This window comes from Loxodonta africana, chromosome 2, assembly GCF_030014295.1.
Source record: "Loxodonta africana isolate mLoxAfr1 chromosome 2, mLoxAfr1.hap2, whole genome shotgun sequence".
Taxonomy (NCBI): Eukaryota; Metazoa; Chordata; class Mammalia; order Proboscidea; family Elephantidae; genus Loxodonta; species Loxodonta africana.
Window position 1 is genome coordinate 224154095 of NC_087343.1, and position 23012 is coordinate 224177106.

General features: G+C 45.8%; 1 protein-coding gene across 3 annotated transcripts in view; it reads right to left on the reverse strand.

The window, feature by feature from the left end:
- Positions 1-739: 739 nt before the first annotated feature.
- WDR4 (WD repeat domain 4) overlaps positions 740-23012 on the reverse strand; it is a 44958-nt gene continuing 22685 nt past the window's right edge. For all 3 annotated transcript variants that reach the window (XM_010598666.3, XM_003418986.4, XM_064279507.1), the window contains 4 exons: positions 20449-20513; positions 19959-20142; positions 19024-19093; positions 740-18560 (listed from right to left, as the gene is read on the reverse strand). In XM_010598666.3, the coding sequence (XP_010596968.3) occupies positions 18367-18560; positions 19024-19093; positions 19959-20142; positions 20449-20513 (513 nt within the window). In that variant the 3' untranslated portion in view covers positions 740-18366. The remainder of the gene's footprint in view (positions 18561-19023; positions 19094-19958; positions 20143-20448; positions 20514-23012) is intronic.

A 23012-nucleotide genomic window follows, 5' to 3' on the forward strand; every position in this document is an offset into this window, starting at 1 on the left:
AAAGGAAATTGAAGAACACCAAGGACACAAGGTGATTACGAGCCCAAGACACAGAAAGGGCCACATGAACCAGCGACTACATCAGCCTGAGACCAGAAGAACTAGATAGTGCCCGGCTACAACCAATGAGGGCCCTGACAGGGAGCACAATAGAGAACCCCTGAGGGAGCAGGAGAGCAGTGGGATGCAGAGCCCAAATTCTCACAAGACCAGACTTATTGGTCTGACTGAGACTAGAAGTACCTTGATGGTCATGGCCCCCAGACCCTCTTTTGGCCCAGGGACAGGAACCATTCCCAAAGCCGACTCTTCAGACAGGGATTGGACTGGACAATGGGTTGGAGAGGGATGCTGGCGAGGAGTGAGCTTCTTGGATCAGGTGGACACTTGAGACTGTGTTGGCATCTCCTGCCTGGAGGGGAGATGAGAGGGTAGAGGGGGTTAGAAGCTGGCGAAATGGACATGAAAAGAGAGAGTGGAGGGAGACAGCAGGCTGTCTCATTAGGGGGAGAGTAATTGGGAGTGTGTAACAAGGTGTATATGGGTTTTTGTGTGAGACTGACTTGATTTGTAAACTTTTACTTAAAGCACAACAAAAGTTATATTAAAAAAAAAAGTGCATACGTAATTTCACTAGGTATTGCCAAATCTCCCTCCAAAAGATACGTACCAGTTTGTATCCCTGCCAGCAATATATGAGAGTGCCTATTTTCCACAGCCTTGCCATCAGACTGTGCTGTTTCTTTTTTTTTTTTTTTAAGTTCTGGCAATCTGATTTAGTGAGAAATGGCATCTCAGTCTCAGTTTGCATTTCTCTAATCACTCGACGGCACTGGGTTAATCATGAGTGAGTATGAACATTTTTTAATATATTTGAGGGTCATATTTGTGTTTTTAATAAATCATCTGCTCATATCTTTTTCTCATTTCTCTAATTTTTGGTCCTTTGTCCCTCAATTTTAAGAATTCTTTATATGTTAGGGATATGATCTCTCCGTCTGTGGGTACATGTTGCAAATATTTCCTCCCAGTTTGTCAGTTCAGACCTTCCCTTCTTTATGGTGTTTCCTCTCATGCAAAGTTTTTTCATGTGTATGAATTCAGACTTAACAGTCTTTCTCTTATTGTAGCTAGAAAGATTTGCCCTACACCAAGGTTAACAAAGAAAGTCATCCATATTTCTTTCTAGTACTTACTTGGTTTCATTTTAATCTATTTTAAATCATTTTAATCTATTTGGATTTTATTCTTGTGTATGGAGTGAGATATGGATCTCATTTTATCTTTGTCCAAATGGCTACCCAACCATCCCAGCAACAATTTTTTTAAAAAATTCACCTTTACCCAGGATTTCAGTTATCTAGTGCTGCTGTAACACAAATACCACAAGTGGGTGGCTTTAAAGAACAGAAATTAGTCTTGTCACAGTTCTGGAGGCTAAAAGTCCAAATCACAGGCTCAGCCACGTCAATTCCTTCCTTGTTGGGCATTCATTGGCTTATAGATGGGTCCTCACGTGGCGTCCGTCTTCCCCCATATGTTTCTCTGTGCCTATTCTGATCTTTTTGTAACTCAGAAATGATTAGGGTTAGAATCTACTCTCATTAACATAAAAAAAGAAACATCTTACTTCCAAACAGGATGACAACAAGGGCCAGGAATTCAACACATATTGACTACAGTTCAATCCCAAACATTCACCTTCATCATGTATTAAGCTTCTATAGATATCTGGGGCTATTTTGGGTTTTCTTTTCTATTTTGCTGGTCTATTCATGTGCCAGGACCACACTTTTAATTTCAGAGGTTTGATAGTATGTGTTAATATCTAGTAAGGCTATACCCCCTTCCTAGCTTTTCTGTTTCAGGGTTTCCCGGCTTGTTGTCTGCTTGTTTTTTCCATATGAACCTCAATGTCAACTTCCCTAGCTCCATAAAATAGCTTGCTGGTATTTTTATGGTGACTGCACTAAATTTATAAATTAAGGAGAACACGTATGATGCTTAGTTGTCCTATCCAAGAATAAGGGACATCTTCCATTTGTTCAAGTCTTCTTTTGCATCTTTTAAGCCTGGCTTAAAATTTTCCTTGCTTTTTGCACATTTTTGTTAAACTTATTTCTAAGTAATCTTGTTAGAATTTTTCTTTACGATTGTCTTCTGCTTATTGTTCATATATATGAAGGCTGTGATTTGTGTTAACTTTATATCCTGCTAATTCACTGAATTATTTTACTGAGTTAGTTTTATCATTGATTCTACAGGGTTTTCAAGATAATACCATCATGTCATCTGCAGACAAGAGAGGGTTTTACTTCTTTACCCATTCTTGTGCCTCTAACTGATTCCTCTTGGCTAACTGCATCGGCTAATACTTCTACTATAATATGGAATTATAGCAGGCATAATAAGGGGCCCTGGCGGTGCAATGGTTAAGCACTAAACTGCTAATCAAAAGGTCAACAGTTCGAACCCACCAGCGACTCCATGGGAGAAAGCCCTGGCGATCTGCTTGCCTGAAGAGTACAGCCTGGGAAACCCTATGGGTTAGTTTTACTTTGTCATATCGAGTCGCTATGAGTCACAATCAATTTGATGGTACCTGTCTTAGTCATCTAGCGCTGCTGTAACAGAAATACCACAAGTAGATGGCTTTAACAAATTTATTTTCTCACAGCCTAGTAGGTTACAAGTCCAAATTCAGAGCGTCGGCTCCAGGAAAAGGCCTTTTCTCTGTGCCAGCTCTGAAGGAAGGTCCTTGTTCTCAATCTTCCCCTGGTTGAAGAGCTTCTCAGGCACAGGGACCCTGTATCCAAATGGCGTGCTCTCTTCCTGGTGCTGCTTTCTTGGTGGTAGGAGGTCCCCACTCTCTGCTAGCTTCCCTTTCCTTTTATCTCTTCAGAGAAAAGGTGGTACAGCTCACACCCCAGGGAAACTCCCTTTACATTGGATCAGGGAGGTGACCTGAGTAAGGGTGGTGGTTACAATCCCACCCTAACTAATCCTCTTGACATAAAATTACAATCATAAAATGGAGGACAACCACACAATACTGGGAATCATGGCCTAACCAAGTTGACACATATTTTTGGGGGGACACGATTCAATCCCCGGCAGTACCCAACAACAGCGGACATAAGTGGGCACCCTTGCCTTGGTCCTGGCCTTAGTGGAAATGCCTCTAGTCCTCCTTCACAGAGACACTGGCTGTAGGACTTATGTGTATAGATTTTATCGTGTTAACAAAGTACCCCCAATTCCTACTTCCTTGAGTGTTTTTATCATGAATGGATATTGAATTTTGTAAAAAGCTGGTCTCTATGGAAATAATTATATTTTTTCCTTAGATCTGTTAATATATGACACTAACGGATTTCCTAATATTGATCAAACTTTGCATTCCTAGAATAAATTCCATTTGTTCATTGTATGTTATTTTCTTAATGTGGTATTGGATTCTGACTGCTAATATTTAGTATCTTTGTATTTATACTCATGAGTGATTTTGGTACATAGTTTTCTCTTTGGACTGTTTTTATCTGGTTTAGGTATATTCTTGTTTTAGCTTTTCAACAAGTACCTAATGGGGAGTGGAGACTCTCATTTCCTTTCCTCATCTGTGGTAGAGGCTTTATGGATATTTGGAATACATGATTTTGTTAAGGTTCAAAGCAAGTGCGCACTCAGAAATCAACTGCAGAAGTACAGGGACTCGTCCACACAGTGCTCTATAGCCAAAAGCCTTGATTTGGTGAGTCTGACTCGGCACAGGGCCACCACGTGGGGGATCTCACTATCTCTACTCTTGAGGTCAGATTAAGAAAGCTGGAGAATTGAGGCAAATGACTGTGTGGTCCTAGGACAAGGGCAGGGTCCATCTTGCTTGCTTTGTGGAGCAGGTCGCTTGTGCCAAAAAGCGTGACGCATGGAGAGACTAAGCTTGCCACAGTCATCAAATCCCCTCAATTGTCTTTCATTAGAAGACTTGGCAAAAGGAGAAGTCTCTCAGCCAGGCTGCCTAAAACAGATGTTTCGTCTCCATTTGATTTCTCTAATGGTTTGCATGAGCCACAACCTCAAAGAACACTGATTGCAGTGATGGCGAATCCCTGGAACTCAGGCTGACAGACACTCTATCTCGTCTGTCGCCGTCCTGTTCCCACTGGCCCACGGTGGTCATTTGAGGGCCCAAGGACAGACGTGTTCCTAGCCATCCTGACCTTACCCCCCAGAAGGCTTCCTCCTGACACACAGCCAGCAAAGAACGAGCCAGAGGAGCAAGGACAACAGCTTTATTATTTTAGTTTGTTCATTTCTTTGTCATGGAGTTGGAACGAGAGAAACATAACACCAAATGTAGGGCTTGCAATTTTCTGCTTCGGAAGTTGTCAAATCCCACCGTGAATCCTAGAGCAGACCACCTTGTTTCCATTTCACAGATAACAAGTGAAGTTTGGGGGGAAAAAAAGGGCTTGTGAAGTGGAAGTCACAGCCCCGCCACACCGTCACTTCCCGTCAACCCCTCTTCCCCACACATCAGGATTTTGTTCCGTCTACAGTTCCACACTTCTCCCCTTCCTCAACAGACGGTTCCCAAGGTAGGGTGCATGGAGACAGTCTTTCTGAATACCACAAAAAAAAAACACACTTCTCCCCTTCCTCAACAGACGGTTCCCAAGGTAGGGTGCATGGAGACAGTCTTTCTGAATACCACAGGACACCCAGAAATCAAAAACAAGACTGATAGATTAGACTACAAAAAAAAAAGCTAATAAAAAGAAAACAACCTTTAAAAACTCAAAAGACAAACTTGAAAATTCATGCTCATTCCGCACATTCAGAATCACATTATTTGTACTGCGAGTCGTATTATAGGTGGACGGCTAGGAAGATCACCTTCAAAACCTCCACCTTCCCCAGAAAAACACTGTAGGCACCCTGGCAAAGAATATCCAGGGAGAACTCAAAGAAGGGACACTGCTGTTCACTTGTCATAGGGCAAGTGCACCTTAAAACTCCAATAAAAACTTCTCTTTCTCACCCTGAGGGAGTAAGATGGTCCAGAAGCACCACCACCCCACTGTGACCAACTGGGAAACCGGCAGCACAGGTCTGAGATCCCTAGGAAAAGGGGCACATTTGGGGTGAGACCTACCATCCACTAGGGTTTGTGTCTGGAAGCAATCCTGTGACCACGGCACAGGAAGAAGCCCACAGTCCAACAGCCTGAGTTGAGACAGAAATTAAAATTCACAGAGGCCAAGGCAGCTAGAATTTGGGGGACACAGTGCCTGAAAGGGGGAACTACAGACATAAAGAGAAATGTATGCAGCAACCTCAACACCTGAGAGTTTGGCTGAATACCAACCTGCACATGTGAGTGAAACCCCACGAGGCCGGAAGAGAGTAACAAATCCCCGAAAGTTTAAGACAATTTCCAGGAATCACTTGCTTCCCTCCAGCCAGATCACAGAGATTTCATTGAACATAGAGGGTGGCATTCAACAGACACCAGGAGGGCCACACCACAGACGTGGGACCAAATTATCACTAGGCTAAAGGCTACTCTAGACCTGCCTAACTGAGCTTAAAAACAAACCCTGAAAGGATCAGATCATTCCACAAGTAGCTTAACTGCCTGCCAGAAAGCGTGAAACATCCTTTAAAGGAATACACTGGACCTTAGCACTCAACAATGAAAAACGGACATCAGGCATTCAATCAAAATTTACCAGAAACAGGCACTTCACCAAAGAGGATATTCAAATGGCCAACACACATGAAAAGATGCTCAACATCATTAGCCACAAGAGAAATGCAAATCAAAACCACAATGAGAGATCACCACAAACCTATCAAAATGGCTAACAAAAAAATATTGACGCCAAATGTGGCAAAAATGTGGAGAAACCGGGTTTTTCATATACTGTTGGGGGAAATATAAAATGGTGCAGCCACTCTGGAAAAGTATATTGTAGTTTCATACAAATTTTTCTTGTTAGTTGCTGTCATGGATTGAGTTGTGTCCCCCAAAAATATGTCAGCTTGGCTAGGTCATGATTTCCTCGTATGATTACATAATTGTCCATCATTTTATGTGATTTTCCTGTATGTTGTAAATCCTATCACTATGATGTAATAAGATGGATTAGTGGCAGTTATATTGATGAGGTCTACAAAATTAGGTAGCGTCTTAAGCCATTCTAAGACATAAAAGGGAGAAGCAAGCAGAGACATGGTGACTTCATACCACCAAGAAAGCAGCGCCAGAAGCAGAGCGTGTCCTTTGGACCTAAGGTTCCTGCGCTGAGACGCTCCCAGACCAAGGGAAGATTGATGACAAGGACCTTCCTCCAGAGCCAACAGAGACACAAAGCTTTCCCCTGGAGCTGGCGCCCTGAATTCGGACTTCTAGCCTACTGGACTGTGAGAGAATAAATTTCTCTTTATTAAAGCCATCCACTTGTGGTATTTCTGTTATAGCAGCACTAGATGACTTAAGAGAGCTGCTACAAAGGCAGCTCCAATTCTGGTGACCTTATGTATAACAGAATGAAACGTTGCCCAGTCCTGCGCCATCTTCATGACCATTGGTATGTTTGAGCCCGCTGCCGTGGCTAGTTTGTCAATCCATTTCACTGAGGGTTTCCCTCACCGGCCCTCTATTACACCAAGCATGACATGCTTTTCTAGCAATTGGTCTTTCCTGACCACACGTCCCAAGTAAGCAAGACGAAGTGTCACCATCCTCAATTCTAAGGAACATTTTGGTTATATTTCTTCTAAGACTGATTTGTTCATTGTTTCGGCAGTCCACAGTATATTCAATATTCTTCATCAACACCACCATTCAGACAGATCAGTTCTGCCTTCCTTGGTTTTTTTTCACTGTCCAAATTTAGCATGCATATGAGGCGGGTGAAAATACCATGGCCTGGTTCAGGCACACCTTAGTCATCAAAAAAAAAATAAAAAAGTGACATCTTTTTGCTTTATAAAATTTTAAAGAGGTCTTTTGCAACAGATTACCCCAATACAACATGTTGTTTATTTCTTTACTGAAGCTTCCACGGATGTTGTTGATTAAGTAGGATGAAGTTGACAACTTCACTTACAAAACTAAGCATGTGTTTACTAAACAACTCATCAATTGCACACTTGGGGATCTACCCTAGAGTAATGAAAACTTAGGCTCACAAAAAAAAAATTGTACATGAATTTCATAGCAGCTTTGTGCACAATAGCCCAAAATATATGTTTGCGTGCTGCTGACAGACACACACCACAGAAGCCAGGAAAACAAGCTGTGCTTAAACAGGTGTGGCCCAACCACACCATGGAATACAACTATGCCCTAAAAAGAAACAAAGTATTTGATACACATAACAACTTGGATGGATCTTCAGAAGTCTACTGAATAAAAAGTTCAATCTCAAATGGTTATGTACTGTATTATTCCATTTATGTATCATTCTTGAAATGACAAAATATTAGCTATGGAAGACACATTAGTGGTTGCCAGGGGTTAGAGTGGAGTGGAGGGAGGAGAAAGGGAGGTGCCTGTGGCTATGAAAGTATCATGAGGGATCTCTGTGATGGGTTGTGCTGATCTTGACTGTGGAGGTAGTCACACACATCTACACAGGTGATAAGATTGCAGAGAATTAAATACACACACAAATGCGAGCATGTACAATTGGTGAAAACCAGATAAGGGCAATGGATTGTAGCCAGGTCAACATCCTGGTGGTGGCATTGTACTAGTAATCCAAGATGTTACCCTTGGGGGAAAGTGGATGAAGGCACACGGGACCTCTCCATTATCTCCTACAACTGTATCTGAATCTACAATTACCTCAGAAAAAAAAAAGTGTTTTGTTGTTTTTAATGAAGATGAACTATTCTTTTAGAACAGGAATAAAAAAGACTGAGAAAACTCTTCACTAGCTGCCCTACGAGAAGCTTTTCAAGAAGTTCTACACAAAAGTATGAACACTGGAAATGATAAGTGTGGGAAAATGTCCACTTTTTTCTCACTTTCAGACTCCTTAGAAATGACAAAAACATTACTGTCTAATAAACTTTCTGCAATGATGAAAATATTCAATTTCTGCCTTGCCAAACATGGCAGCCCTTCCCTAGCCTTTTATGTCTACTGAGCACTTGAAATGTGGCTAGTTTGAGAAACTGAATTTTTAATTTTGTGTTTTAGGTGTTTTAAATAACCACACGTATCCGGTGTCTACAGGGTGGAACAGCATGGGTGTGATGGTTAGGGTTGTGTGTCACCTTGACTGGACCATGATTCTCGGTGGTTTGGCAGTTATGTAATGATGTAATTTGGCAGTTACATAATGATGTAGTCATCCTCTATGATGTGAACTGATGTGATCAGCCAATCAGTTGTAAAAGTTGTTTACTCTCGGGTGTGGCCTGCAACCAACATATATATGGCCGTCCCGGTAAAGCTCACTTGCTTGCTCTACATTCAGCTCATCATCTGACCTCCCGTTCTTAGGACTTGAGCCAGCTGCCTGTCGTACTGCCTGCCCATCTTGGGATTCATCAGCCTCCATAGCTTGTGAGCCAGCAGCCTGCCATCTTACCTGCTGATCTTGGATTCATCAGCTTCTGCAGCCTATGAGCCAGCGACCTGCTGTCTGACCTGCCAATCTTGGATTTGTCAGTCCCTGCAGCTACGTGTGTCAGGAGAAGCCTTCAGCCTGACACCTAACCCACAGACATGGGATTTGCCAGCCTCTAAACTGATTCCTATCAAGTTGATTCTGACTCATAGTGACCCTACAGGACAGAGTAGAACTACCCCTTAGAGTTGCCAAGGAGTGGCTGGTGGATTCAAACTGCCAACCTTTTGGTTAGCAACCACAGCTCTTATATATATAAAAATTTATATATATAAAAAAAAAACACACCCATATATGTATATATAGACATACATATACATATGCTTCACTGGTTTTGTTTCTCTAGAGAAACCAACCTAAGAAAACAGGTATGAAGCAAAAAATAACTGTGTATTGCTGCTTGTAAACATATGTACAAGTAAATGTAGGTCTATTGTTCCAGGGTCCCTAAGACCCAGGTTTAGGGTTCTCTAGGACTCCCGGGATTCAGCATATAATTATACTCACAGCTAACACTTATTACAGTGAAGGGGCACAGCAGAATCAGCAAAGGGAAAAGGCACATGGGGTGAAGTCTTGGGAAAACCAGGCACAAGCTTCCAGAGTCCTCCCTCAGTGGAGCCACAGAGGACAAGCTTCATTTCCCAGTAACCAGCTGTGACAACACATGTGAAGTATTGTCTACAGGGAAGCTCATTAGAGACTCGATACCCAAGCTTTTCACTGGGGGCTGGTTACGCGGGCACCTCTGCCAAACTCCCAGAAGGAAAGCTGATTTTCAGTATGAACCATATTGTTTGCACAAATGGTTTAGGCACAGTGAGCCATCTTATCAGCTAGAGAAAGTTTTCTATCAGTGTAGGAACTGCTTAACAGCCAAGTTCCCAGACAGCAGCCCAGGACCAGCCTTGTACACAGGTGTTGCTAAGTATAGCAGTGTCTCTTCTACACAATAGCCCAAAGCAGAAGAGGTGTTACGCTGTAAGGCTCTTATACTACGCACGAAGGAGTAAAACGTCATTTGAAGGCAGACTGTGGTAAGTTAAAGGTGTATACTGCAAATACTAAAAAAATGAAACAAAGACATACAGTTAATTAGCCCAAGAGTAGGATAAAATGGAACATTAGAAACTATTCACCCTTTCAGTTCTGTAATGAGATCACTCCTGAGGTTCACCCTTCAGCCAAAGGCTGAACAGGCCCAGGGAACAAAACAAGACTAAAGGAGTGTACCAGCCCTGGGACAGGGACTGGAAGACTGAAGGGAACAGGAAAGCTGGTAATAGGGAACCCAGGGTTGAGAAGGGAGAGTGCTGACATGTCGTGGGGTTGTTAATCAAGGTCATAAAACAATGTGGGTACTAAATGTTTGATGAGAAACTAGTTTGTTCTGTAAATGTTCATCTAAAGTACAAAAAAAAAAAAAACTATTCAAATTCATCCCACAGAAAGCTAGGAAAGAGGGAAAGGAACCAAAAAAAAAAAGGGGGGGGGGGAACGAAGAGAAAACAAATTACAAGATGACAGGCTTAAACTCAACCGTATTGAGGGTTACATTGTATGTAAATAGCCTAAACCCACGCGCCCAGTACAACTACCACTCACCGCCTGGCTACTGAGCACTTGAATGTGGCTGCCCGGTTTGAAAAGTGGTGTAAAATACAAAACAGACTTCTAACGATGAGGATAAAAAACAAAATGTTAAATATCTCATTAACTTTTATAAAGATTACGTTACGATAATATTTTTTACATATTGAGTTAAATGAAATATTACCAGAATTAATTTCACTGCTTTTCTTAAGCTTTAAAGTGACTACTAAAAATTTTTTTGTTAATTATATATGTGACTCGTAATATTTCTATCGAAATCTAATCTTTATGGGATAAAAAGACAAAACATGCTGTCTTCAAGAAATCCATTTTAAATATGAACACATAGGTTAAAAATAAGGGGATGAAAAAGATATTCCACACTAACACTAATCAAAAGGAAGTGGGTGTGGCTATATTAATAACAGACAACTCAGACTTCAGAACAGACTACAAGTAGGGACAAGGAGGGGCACTTCATAATAATCAATGGGTCGTTTGTCAAAAAGACATAATAACCCTAGTGTGTACGCACTTAATATCAGAGTTTTAAAATACACAAAGCAAAATTTTCTAAAACAGAATGAAAAACTAGACAAATTCACTATTTTAGTTATGTTTTAAATACTGCTCCCTCAGTAATTGTTAAACCAAAAAAATGCTGAACCTGCTGCTGTGAAATGGATCTGACTCACGGCAACCCCACGTGTTCGACAGAAGAACTGCAATCTTTATGGAAACAGATCCCCAGGCCTTCCCTGGTTCCACCGTGTGGGTTCAAACCGCCAACCTTTAGGTTAGTAGTGAAGCGCAAACCGTTTGCACCACCCAGGGATCTTTTCAGCAACTGACAGAAGTACACAAACTACAGTGAAACCTTTGAGAGCCAGAACTCGACGGGGCTGCCTGGTTTCTCCAGGTCTCACAGGTCTTCTGGCTTCAACGGGGTGCATACAGTCTTATCACTTTGCTATCTCTCCTTTTAGGGGGAAATATTTGAGTTTTCCTTCGCTGACAGGTTTCTGCCTTACACAGTTTCTGGCTTTTGCAGGTTTTACTGTATTAGCAACTTCAAGCTGATAGTAAACAACACTACCATCAACTTGGCCTAACTGGTGTTTATAGAACACTTGACCCGACAGCCACAGGGTGCACATTCTTCTCAAGTGCACATGGAACACTGCAGTGGACCATGGAACAGGTTCAATAAATTTAAAACGAATGAAATCAAAGCGTATTCTGTGACTGCAATGGAATTAAACTAGAAATCACGTAACAGGAACAATGAAAATCTAGAGAAAACCCAAGCGTTTGGGAATTAACCACACTTCCAAAGAGGAGACCACAAGGGAAGTCAGAAAGAGGGGTGTCAACACATAGTGGACACAGGTGAACAGCATTGCAGGAGAGCTTTACAGCATTATATGCTTATGTCAGAAAAAGAAGAAAGGTGAACTCACGTTTTGAGAAAATTGTATAGCATTAAATGCTTATGTATAAAAAGATTTATGAAAGCACTGTCTAAGGTGCTCGGAAGCCTCTTCTCATTGTTGGCACTGTTTGCCATCCAGTCCTGGCTCCCTTATGGAACAGACCTTCCTTGACCTTCTCTCTCTCTCCTAATACATTTTACTCTCAGCAGCAGTAAGAAGTCAGATGATGGTGGTGCTGTGTGCCATTGTGGTCTATTCTGACTCCCAGCAACTCTGTAGGACACAGCAGAATTGCCCCATAGCAGGTCGCCAGGGCTTTCTCCCACGGAGCAGTTGGTGGGTCTGAACCACCGACCTGATCAGCAGCCATGTGCTTAACCACTGCACTGCCAGGGCTCCTTAGAAATCACCTAGGACCTTCAACACTTGCCTGGGAGGTCCCTATAGTTAGACCACCCAGTTAATTTAGTACTTTTTACTTCCCATGTTACTGCAGGTGACAAGGCTGCTACACATTCTGTCACTGCATAACAAGGGTCCCCTGTCCTCAAGTTTCCAAAATCATTCTCCTCATTTTCCAGTGAGCCCTCACCTGCAGCCTCCGGAGGCCACCAGGCTTCTCCCAAGACCCTTCAAAGCACTCTAGATGTTCACTAAAACTCTCCTCAGAGGACACTAGTGGTCCAGTGGTAGAATTCTCACCTCCCCTGCGGGAGACCTGGGTTCAATTCCCAGCCAGTCCACCTCATGTGCAGCCACCACCCATCTGTCAGTGGAGGCTCGCATGTGGCTGTGATGTTGAACAGGTTTTAGTGGAGCTTCCAGACAAAGACTAGGAGAAAAGGCCTGGCAATCTTCTTCCAAGAATCAGCCAATGAAAATGCTATGGATCACAGCAGTCCGATCCGCAACCGACCATGGGGATGGCGTGGGATCAGGCAGCATTTTGTTCCATCGGGGATGGGATCGCTATAGTTAGGGGCCAACTCACTCTCCTCAAAGTCCTTCCAGCTTGTACTGGTTTCAGAGCCATGCCCAATTTTAGGTTTTTGTTATAGCAGCATACCACTTTGAGGTATTAAAATCTGAAGGAAAAAAAAATTCTTTTAAAAATGGCCCCCACGAGGACCACGAGTTGCTAGTGCTATCCACTGGAAAGAAACTGAAGACACCTTTAAAGTCCATGGTTTCTGGCCAGGGGAGACTTTGTGGACTTATCGGGAGAACACTGAATCTGGAGCGGCTGACATGCAAGAACGGAGTCCCTACCCCTGAGACAGAAACCAGTAAGGCATTTGTGAGACTGTGTCAGAGGCACTCCGCCTACAGCGTGGGAGTGGAAACTTCAGGGGAAGATGAAAAGAGAGTTAACTCTGTGTCAAAACAGAGAAAAAACCACCACCACCACCTCTTAGAAATGTGGCTCAGGAGAAAATAAAGGTAAAAAACGGTATTTTAAAGCAATATTCTTCTTCACATAAATGCTAGTGTTTCTATAAAAATGACAAAATACTGTAGCCATACAAATACAGGGTTTATTTTTAAAACTTGGTGAAGGACTTTATTACCATTTTTAGAGAATTCATAAAGAAGTAAGAAAAAGACAACCCTATAGAAAAATGGGAGCCCTGGTGGCACAGTGGTTAAGAGTTTAGCTGCTAACCAAAATGTCAGCAGTTCAAATCTACTAGCCACTCCTTTGAAACCCTCTTTGACAGTTCTACTCTGTCCTATAGGATCATTATGGGTCAGAACCAACAGCACCTAACAACAACAACAATAGAAAAATGGGCAAAGGACTAGAGCAGACATTTCACAGAAAGTAGTGTGATGACCACATCCAAGTGTGCTCATGTCCAACAATACAAACATCCAGTAACCCAACTTCATTAATCAAGGAAATACAAACTAAAACTACAAGGTAATGTCATCACACATCTGCCAAAATAGCTAAGGTGAAAAAGAAAGTGCCAGTTGACTGTATGGTGCAACAGTAACTCTCGGGCACCGCTGAGTTTACATTGGTACAACCACTTTGAAAAACTGTTGCCATCTACAGCAAAACACAAGCGTTAACAAGGAGCCAGTAATTCCAGTCCCAACAGAAATGTTCACCAAAAAACACATACCAGAACGTTTATCGCAGGACTGTTCCTAACATAAAAATCAGCAACTGCCTGTTAAGGATTAAATTGTGTCCACCAAAAAGTTACATTTAAGTCCTAACCTAAAAAAAAAAAAACGTACCTTTAAATATGACCCTATTTGGAAAGAGGGTTTTCTTCTGATATGTTAATGAGATCCTACCAGACAAGGGTGAGTCTTAAACCCAATCACTTCTGTGAGATGTCTTACAAAAAGAGCAGAATAGACAGGAACAAACGGGAAGGCAGGCATTAAGCAAAGATTGTTTCTGTTACAGAAGGAATTGTGTTCCCCCCGCCCCCCAAAATATGTGGCATCTTGGCTAGGCCATGATTCCCAGTATTGTGTGACTGTCCACCATTTTGTCATCTGATGTGATTTTCCTACGTGTTGAAAATTCTACCTCTATGATGTTAATGAGGTAGGATTAGAAGCAGTTATGTTAATGATAAAGGACTCAAATTTATAAGATTAGGTTGTGTCTTAAGTCAATCTCTTTGAGATATAAATGACAGAAGCAGAAATAGGGGGACCTCATTACCACCAAGCAAGAAGGGCCAGGAGGACACATCCCTTGGATTCGGGGTCCCTGTGTTAAGAAGTTCCTTGACCAAGTGAAGACTGATGACAAAGACCTTCCTCCAGAGCCAACAAAGAGCAAAAGCCTTCCCCTGGAGCCGGTGCCCTGAATTCAGACTTCTAAACTACTAGACTGTGAGAGAATAAATTTCTCTTTGTTAAAGCCATCCACTTGTGGTATTTCTGTTATAGCAGCATTACATGACTAAGACAGTCTCCAAGCAAAGGAATGCCAAAGACTTCTAGAAGACACAAGAAACTAGGGAAGACGCCCACAGAGTCTCCGCTGTGTCTCAGATGGGACCCTGATTTAGACTTTCAGCCTCCGAGACTGTGAAAAAGTAATATTCTGTTCTTTAAAGCCACCCACTTGTCATATTTTTTATTAAAGCAGCACTGGAAGACTAAGACATTACCCAACACCCATCAACAGTAAAAACAGATAAATTGGGGCATTTTCACACAAGGGAATGCTACAGGGCAATGAGAAGGAACAATACATAACTACATGCAACAACATGGATGAATCTCAAAAATACATCAAGTAAATAAAGCCAGAGACAACAAAAGGCCAACCTACCATATGTTATTAAGTCAAGCTGGGGTTGCCCTTAAGCGGGGAGGCGCCTACTGCAAGGGAGCAGAAGGGGGGCTTTGCAGGTGTTGGTAAATGGTCCATTTCTTAAGGGCACTGCTACACGCATGTTCTATTTGTGAAAAACTCAGTGTGTGCACTTTATGTGCACTTTTCAGTTGTATACTATACTTCAATCAAAATGAGCAAAAAACAAGAAAGTTCTTAGAATGAAGCAATGTGATGACCAAATTTCTTTTTAAAATCAATAAAAGAACTGGAACAAAATCCAAGGACTCTCCCAAAAAGCAAAACCTATAGAAACCAGAAAGAAGGGTGGGTAGGAGATTAGAATAATGAAAGGGATGTTTATAAGCCAAATCTTGGGACTCCCAGAATAAGAGGGCAATAGATGAAGCTGACTCCTCAGGAGGCTGATTTATGAACCAGAAGGCACAGTTAACATTTTACAGAACAAATGACTCAGTCTTGTCAACAAGCTAAAGTCATGGAGGACAAGAAGTACGTGATGATGTTGTTCTAGGTGAAGAGTCAAGAGATATAAAACCAAATACAACGCGTGGGCCTTGACTGTAAAAGAATGTTCTGGAATAACTGGGGCATGTGCATACAGACTAGGCTATCAATCAGGGTCCTAGCAAAAATCAGACTGCACACTCAACTGAGATTATCTAAGGGACTGCGATGGATTGAACTGTGCTCCTCAAAGTTGAACTGGCCAAAGTTGTTTGGTAGATGTATTTACGACCCCCCTCCAAAAAAAAAAAAAAAAAAACAGGTAGCTGCTGAGGCTGCCTAAGTACAACCAAACACCTCATGGGATCTGATTCCTTGGTTTGGAGGTTTAGGGTCATGGTTTCATCGGACATCCCAGTAAATTGGCCTAATAACATGTTTAGTGCTTCTGTTCTATCTCTTGGTTCATTGTGTAGTGCCTGGGGTCTTAAAAGCTTGTAAATGGCTATTCAAGGCACAACTGGTCTCTATCTGCCTGGAGCAACAGAGCAAGCACCAGCCTCAGGAATAGGAAGAGGACATGGAATGTGTGGCTAACTGCCTCCCTGAACAACTGCCTCTTTGCCATGACATCAGAAGAACTGAAGGGTGCCCAGCTATCATTACTGGATATTTTGATCAAAGATTATATAGAAGAATCCTGATGAAGGTATGAAAATGCAGAACAGAATTTAAAATTTTTATGGAATCCAGATTTTCTGGAACCATGGAGGCTGGATGAACCCTCAAAGCTATTGTCCTGAGATAATCTTTAAACCTCAAGCCAAAAATATCCCCTGAAGTCTTCTAAAAACCAAATGACAGTTTAGCTTGACTTGTAAAGAATGCCTGCCTTGAGCATTATGCTCTATTAAGATATGTGTGTATAGGACCAAATTGACAACAGCAACTTGAGAGAGCAGACAGCAACCTTAGGCAGCAGTGAGATGTTAAGGGGAAGGAACATCTGCAAAAGGAGGGGGAGAATGGACGCACGACTCAGAGAACATAATCGATGCTGCCGAACTGTGCACGGAGAAACTGCAGCACCGGCGTAGGTTTTGCTGTGCTGTGTATATTCTCAATAACAAAATAAGTAAATTAATAATAATAATAATTACACAAAGGTAAGAGGGACATGAGGTAAGGGTCGACAGACTTCTCTAAGGGCTAGACAGGAACTCAGCTAAGCTTTGCAGCCAGGCGGTCTCTGTCATAGCACAAAACCTGCTAGACTGTATGTAAATGAATGGTGCTCCCAAGCTTTATTTAGGAACACTGAAATTTGAATTTCCTCTGATTTTTATACATCACAAAACATTACTATTCTTTTGCTCTTTTTTTACTTCTTTAAAATGCAGAAACCATTCCTACCTTGGAGTTTGTACATTACCAGGTGGTGGGCTGGACTTGGCCTCCAGGCTGTATCTGCCAAGCCCTGAACATAGATGAGCCCAAACCTGAATTTCTACCTAAGCCCAAGAATTCCAAAGTGGGTTATTAACGAACACACTCCCCGTAGCAGACACTTCCCCAGTGCCAGCAAGGTCAGGGTCCTCCCACGGCCCTGGCCGGGGCCCACTCCGCTGCCCTGAACTGATCCTACCCAACCACAGCCTCTGGCAGCTTCAGTTCTTCCCTGTGGGGGTGGTCCAAAGCACTGGACAAACAGCATCATGTTCAGATCAGACCAATTTGTAAAGAAAAAACAGGCACTTAGGAAAACATGAAGCACCCCAGCTTTGATATTCAAAATGATTTGGTTTCTAAGTACCCAAGAAACCCCACCCCAAGGTCATGCAGAACCGCAGGGCTGCGTGTCCCCATGCCTGAGCTCAGCTGGACATATCAGCTGACATGTCCACAGCCAAAGCATCAAAAAAAAATTTTTTTTCAGATTATGAAGCGAACCTCTCAGTCACAAACAGTACACTCATCAAAATGGTGTTGCTCAATACATTTTGAAATCAGCTCTGCGTGTTGCTGCTAAAGGGTTCCAGAAAGCTGCCAAAAGCTCATCTTTATTGGTCGGTAATTAAGAGTTCAGCTGACAGCCCTGTTGCTTTGCAGTGAGTGCACAACAAAAGCTTAAATCAAAATAATACGCATAAAAAAAAAACACGCATGAAGTTACTAACAATTCCCCTTTAGGATTCGGTTCCCCCCAGGGCTTACACACCTATGCGTCTTGAGATGAGTCCATTTTCTGTACCACTGCTGCCCAACAGAACTCTGAAAGGTTGGGAACGTTCTCTATCTGCGCACCCAAAACAGCAGCCACCAGCGACACGTGGCTACTGAGCACTTGATACATGGCCAGTGTGAAGAAGGGCTGAACTTGTAATGTGATTTAAATTTCAACAGCCACGCGTAGCCAGTGGCTACCCTACTGACCAACGTACTACCATTTAGGATGAGAGGTATTAAAACAGGAATCATGCTGCCATAAAAATTTTGCTCATAGGTATAGCACACACTCACTATGTGGGTGGTAGAAAAATCAAAGACTCCTACAAACACAGGTCCACAGGTTTCCTCCAATGTGAAGGACCAGATAAAATGCTGAAGGCGATCCCATCACATAGCCTGTAGCATCTTTAGCTGTGCAAACACAGTTTTGCATGGCTACTCTTCAACCAGAAGGCGGCATGAGACCCAGACAGGAGGCTTGGCGACAGGGCATCCTTCAGAGCTGAGGGCAGGTCCAGCCTCCAGCTGGCCCTGGGTGTCCAGCTGACCTGGACAGGACCTCACTGCCGCCGAGCATGGCAGTCAGGAACCACGTCCACCTTGTTCTTCTTCCAGGAAATGCCAGGGAGAGAGGGGCACATGGAAATGGCTCGCTCCTTCCAGGCAGTGAGCTCACTGCCGGGCACTGAGATCAGCAGCCCGAGGACGCTTCGCCCAACTTCAGCTTCTTGGTGTGTCCGTTGGGCCCAGGCTGCGGGCTCTTCCGTCGCTGCCTCTTCTCCAGCTGCTGCTGCAGTCTCTCCTCCTTCTTCTTCAGGTAAGTCGTCATGTTGTCAAAGGTGGCCTTGTACAGACCGCTGAAGCTGTCCCCCACACCAGTGGAGCCTGGGACAGAGACAGAACAGAGCCTGGGTGGGACAAGGGCCATGACACCTCCTGTTCAGATGCAGCTCCAGTTACCCCAATGAGAACTCACTCATGCTTCCTCCCTCCTTGGTGTGCCCCAGCTGGCAACCTGACTGTTAAGACAGGTTGCCATGTAGTCGACCCCAGCTCACAGCAACCCCATATGTGTCAGAGTAGAATTGTGCTCCAAACGGTTTTCAATGGCTGATCTTTTGGAAATAGACTGCCAGGCCTTTCTTCCAAGGTACCTCTGGGTAGACTCAAACCTCTAACCTTAGCAGCTGAGGGCATTAACTGTGCACCACCCAGGACTCCATGCATCTCCCATATGCCCTACATTTTACTCACCAAGGGGGCCCCACTGTGTATGGCATTCTGTAATCTGCATTTTCCTACAGTTTTAGACTTGCTCCTGAGAAGCAGTTTATGTTAACGTCCTCACCTTCTAACATGGCCCAATTCCCGTGAAGATGACTGGAGACTTTGTTTAGCACGTCATTTTCAGAAACAGGCTGAAGAAGACAAGTGAAAACCTTTCAGAAAGAGGCAGGACAGGACCCACCAGGCTCTGCCCAGCACTCGTGATGGGAAAGCCTGCGGCTGGGAAGATTCGCTGCAACCTCCTCGTCCCTATCAGCTTCCTAGTGCAGACCTGAGGAGCAGGCGGGGGTCTCGCCCAACAAGCACGCCAGGACTGCTGCTCGTTGCAATGCAGACACATGCTGTGAACATGCCCGCTCCAGCAGGCTCGCTAAAACTCCCTGACTCAAGGAGCCAGCAGACCCAGCCTGGGGGAATGTGCTTTACTGCTACTTGTCAGATAAAAACCCCAGAGAGGTGTGAGCAGCGTTGGCAAAGGTGACAGGGAGCATCCATGCACTTTATCTCACTCATCCCCACCACATCTTGTGATGAAGGACGCTCCCACTTTACAGATGGGGAGACAGAGCCACGTGGGCTCACCCTCCCCACCCCTACACCCCACCACACCAGGGCCTTTGCAGCTCTGAGACCCCCACCTAAGGCCCCAGGCACTCAACTCTGCTAAGCTGCCAGCATTAGGGACACAGAACGAAGCCACACCAGCATCGGCCCCACTGCTGACAAGATAGGTGTGATGAGGACACCCACAGGAAAAATCCCCAAATGAAGGCCGGTTTCCAACTGGAGGAAATCTATCTCCAGGCACCGTCGACCTACGCAAACCCTAGCCAAGCTCCCTCGCCTGCCCCCGCTCCCTCACACACACTCCACTGGGATGGAGAAGTGACAGAGCTGAAAGGTCTCAGGTGCACAGCCAACATCAGAGTGCCCCCCCGCCCCCCCACAGCTTACAGGACAGCAGGAGGCGGAACATTCCAGAAGGGCACACCTCACCTGCCACTGCCCCTGCACCGGCTGGCAAAGCACCACAGGAGCTTCCCGGGAGTCCTGCAGGACCCACAGCCCCGGTGTCTCCTCAAAGGCGACGTCCCACACCCGGTGCTGGAAGGACAGCTGCTGCTTGTAAACCAGCAGCTGCCGGAGGGCATCCAGCTGGAAGATGTAGACCACAGGGATCCTGGGCACACAGAGAGAGAAGGGACTGCGGCCACCACCAAGCCGTGTGGGCATCAGCTGACACAGCCGAGTCTCGGCACCCCCAGCTCCCATGCCTGCTCCAGAGAAGCGGGTCTCACAGTGGGATCCCAGACTGGCAGCCTCAGCACCTGTGGAACCTACTGGAAACGCACATCTTCAGACCCACCCCCAGGCCCACTGAATCAGAAACCCCAGGTGGGGACCAACAACATTCAACAATTCATGTAACCCTCCCCCCCGCCACAGGCACCTGGGACAAAAGCCACACGGGGCTGCCAGCACTTACCCATCACACTGCAGGGCCACACAACTATCCTGGCGGCAGTATGCGATCCGGGACGCTGTGAACCTCTGCAAGAAGAGGGGGGCTTAGCTGCCACCACCACCCAGGAGACCCGAACGAACCCACAGGACTGTACACCACCAAGGAAGGGGAGAGAAGGGAGTTCTGGGACCTTCTGGAAAACCATGGACCATTTGTTTCACACACAATTCCGCCTCACCAGGGCCAAAGGCAGAAGCTTCCCGTGGCTCTGGCCCCGCCCCAGAGCCTGCGGAATGTCTCCAAAAGCAGGCTGGCCAAGAGCAAGAAGAGGAGCGAACTAAGCACTCAGAGGGAAAAGAAAAAATGTTAATTACCAGACACAGGAAGCCAAAGTGCCTCCACACTTCCAGGCGGAAAAAACGTTAAGACATAAAGAAAGTGATGAGAACTCAGTCACAAGAAGTCGGGAAGAACGGGCCTGGTGCTCGCTGTGGCCACCCAGCAAGAAACGCAGGAACGCCAGCGCACTCCTGGGGTAGCCCCAGGGCGGAGCAAGGGCACCAAGATGTGGGGACCATCCACAGCACAGGGAAGCCGAGGCACCCGTGTGCTGGCACTGAATTGGCCCAAGTAAGTCAGACCCTGCAACCGCCGTGCTCTGCCACGGACCCTGCTCATACGACAGAAACGAGACCGGCACCAGCCTTGCCCACAGGTGGCTGTGGGGGTTAAGTGAGGGCACGCAGCAGTCAGGACCAGCACCAGGCTGACAGCCTGTGGGGTCCTTGGGCCCCAACCTGGCAGGCCTGACCTGCTCACAGAACAGAGGCGACAGGGCAGTGTGAGGCCCAGAGGAATGGGGGCAGCTCACAGAGGATGAGCAGAAATGTCCTTCTCTTTTTGTCCCCCTCTTAAACCAGAACTCACCCCCAGACCACATCCCGGACACCAGTGGAACGCTGATCCCTCAGGGCTGCAGGGGCCCAGGAGGAGCTCCAGGGCAAATCCAGAGCTCTCAGCCTGAGGACACACAGTAGGGCACCCACGCCACTGAGAAACTGCCCACAGGTCAGCACCATGCACCAGCTATGCAATCCTTAAGTAAGCAGGCCTGAGCAGAAACAAAAGCCAAACCTTCCTGCCCCCTGCACAGGCCCAGGCCTGCCTCAGGGCAGCACAGCGGTAAGCCAGTGCGGGTCCCCCTGGAGCACCCCACACCCTGGTGTCCAGTACTGGGCTCTCCTGAGCACACAGGACTCCAGAGCAACCAAAAGGCGGCTACGTCTTTTCAACTGAAAACCTCCCCAGCAACCGAAGACCCCGGTGACATGACCCCAGGAACGCATGGGAGGGCTGGGCAGGGGTTCAGAGCAACCCAACAGGAGGCACCCTGGAGGAAAAAAAAAAAAGGCCTCTAGTGTTTAAAAACTAGAGAGACCAAAATGTTAACAAAGCAGGTAACGAAAGGCTACAGACAGCACCAGGTTCTCGAGCCTCCTAAGGCCAAGGGCCGTGCTCCAGAGGGACGTGCAGACACGGGCTTGGAAAAACCACAGTGCCTTCCAAAGCAAAGCAGCCCACACTCGGCACTCGTCTGTCCTCACTGGGGTTTATTCTGAAGAAGAGGGAGCACAGGAAGCGCTAACCATTTAAAACACGAACAGCCTCAGCACTGCCATCACAACCCAAGGCCTTGGGACGCCTCCCAGACAGTGCAGAGCAGCCGAGAAGGGGCACGTGGCCTCTGCTGGCACCTAGTGATGCCCTCAGCATGCAGCATACTGAGGCGCACTGCGTGGGAGGAAGGGCGCAGGCGGTGCTGTGAGCACACCCAGGGCCTCCACAGACGAAGCATGTGTGGGCGGGCATGTACAGAGGAGGCACAGACTGATGTCCCACAGAGCCAGTGAGGAAGGACAGGGGGCTACATAGCAGTGTCCCCAACCCCACCCCCGCATGAACTGGCAAACTGCCAGCTACCTCCCCCAGCACAGCCAGAGAGTGGTATGGTGGGCGGAGCTCACCCGGAAAGCAGGGATGAGGGAGAGCTGGGGGGTGACTGAGCACGCACACAGGCGGCACCAGAGCCGGAGGAGAGCTGCTCACCCGGAACAGACCAGAACCCGCCCCCAGGAGGCCTGCAGTGCACGTAGACAGAGCAGACATGGAGGAAAGAAGCCAGAGGGAGCGTAGCTGACAGCACCCTGTCCAAGAAAACAAGGGCCGTAGGACATCTGACCTGGATGCAACACAGACCAAATCGGAGGCCAGGAACCTGGGCAAGGGCCCCCATCTCCCCACCAGGTTCGTGTCCTGCCTGGGTGAACCTCCACCCCGTGCCGCCTACTGGCCAGAAAAAAGCACCCTTCCCAGTAAGATGGCAGAACCATCTCACACAAACTTTACGAACACCCAGGGCCAGCCACACACACCTAGGGCCGTGAAATGAGCCCTGCTTGGGCACTGAGCCCCTCCCGCCCACCCACACAGCACCTCTGCCAGGCTGCTGGCCCAGGCACCAACGTCCTCCATTTCCAAGCAAGAGAGAGAGGACCTCCTGTAAGCGACATGTCTGACGCACACGG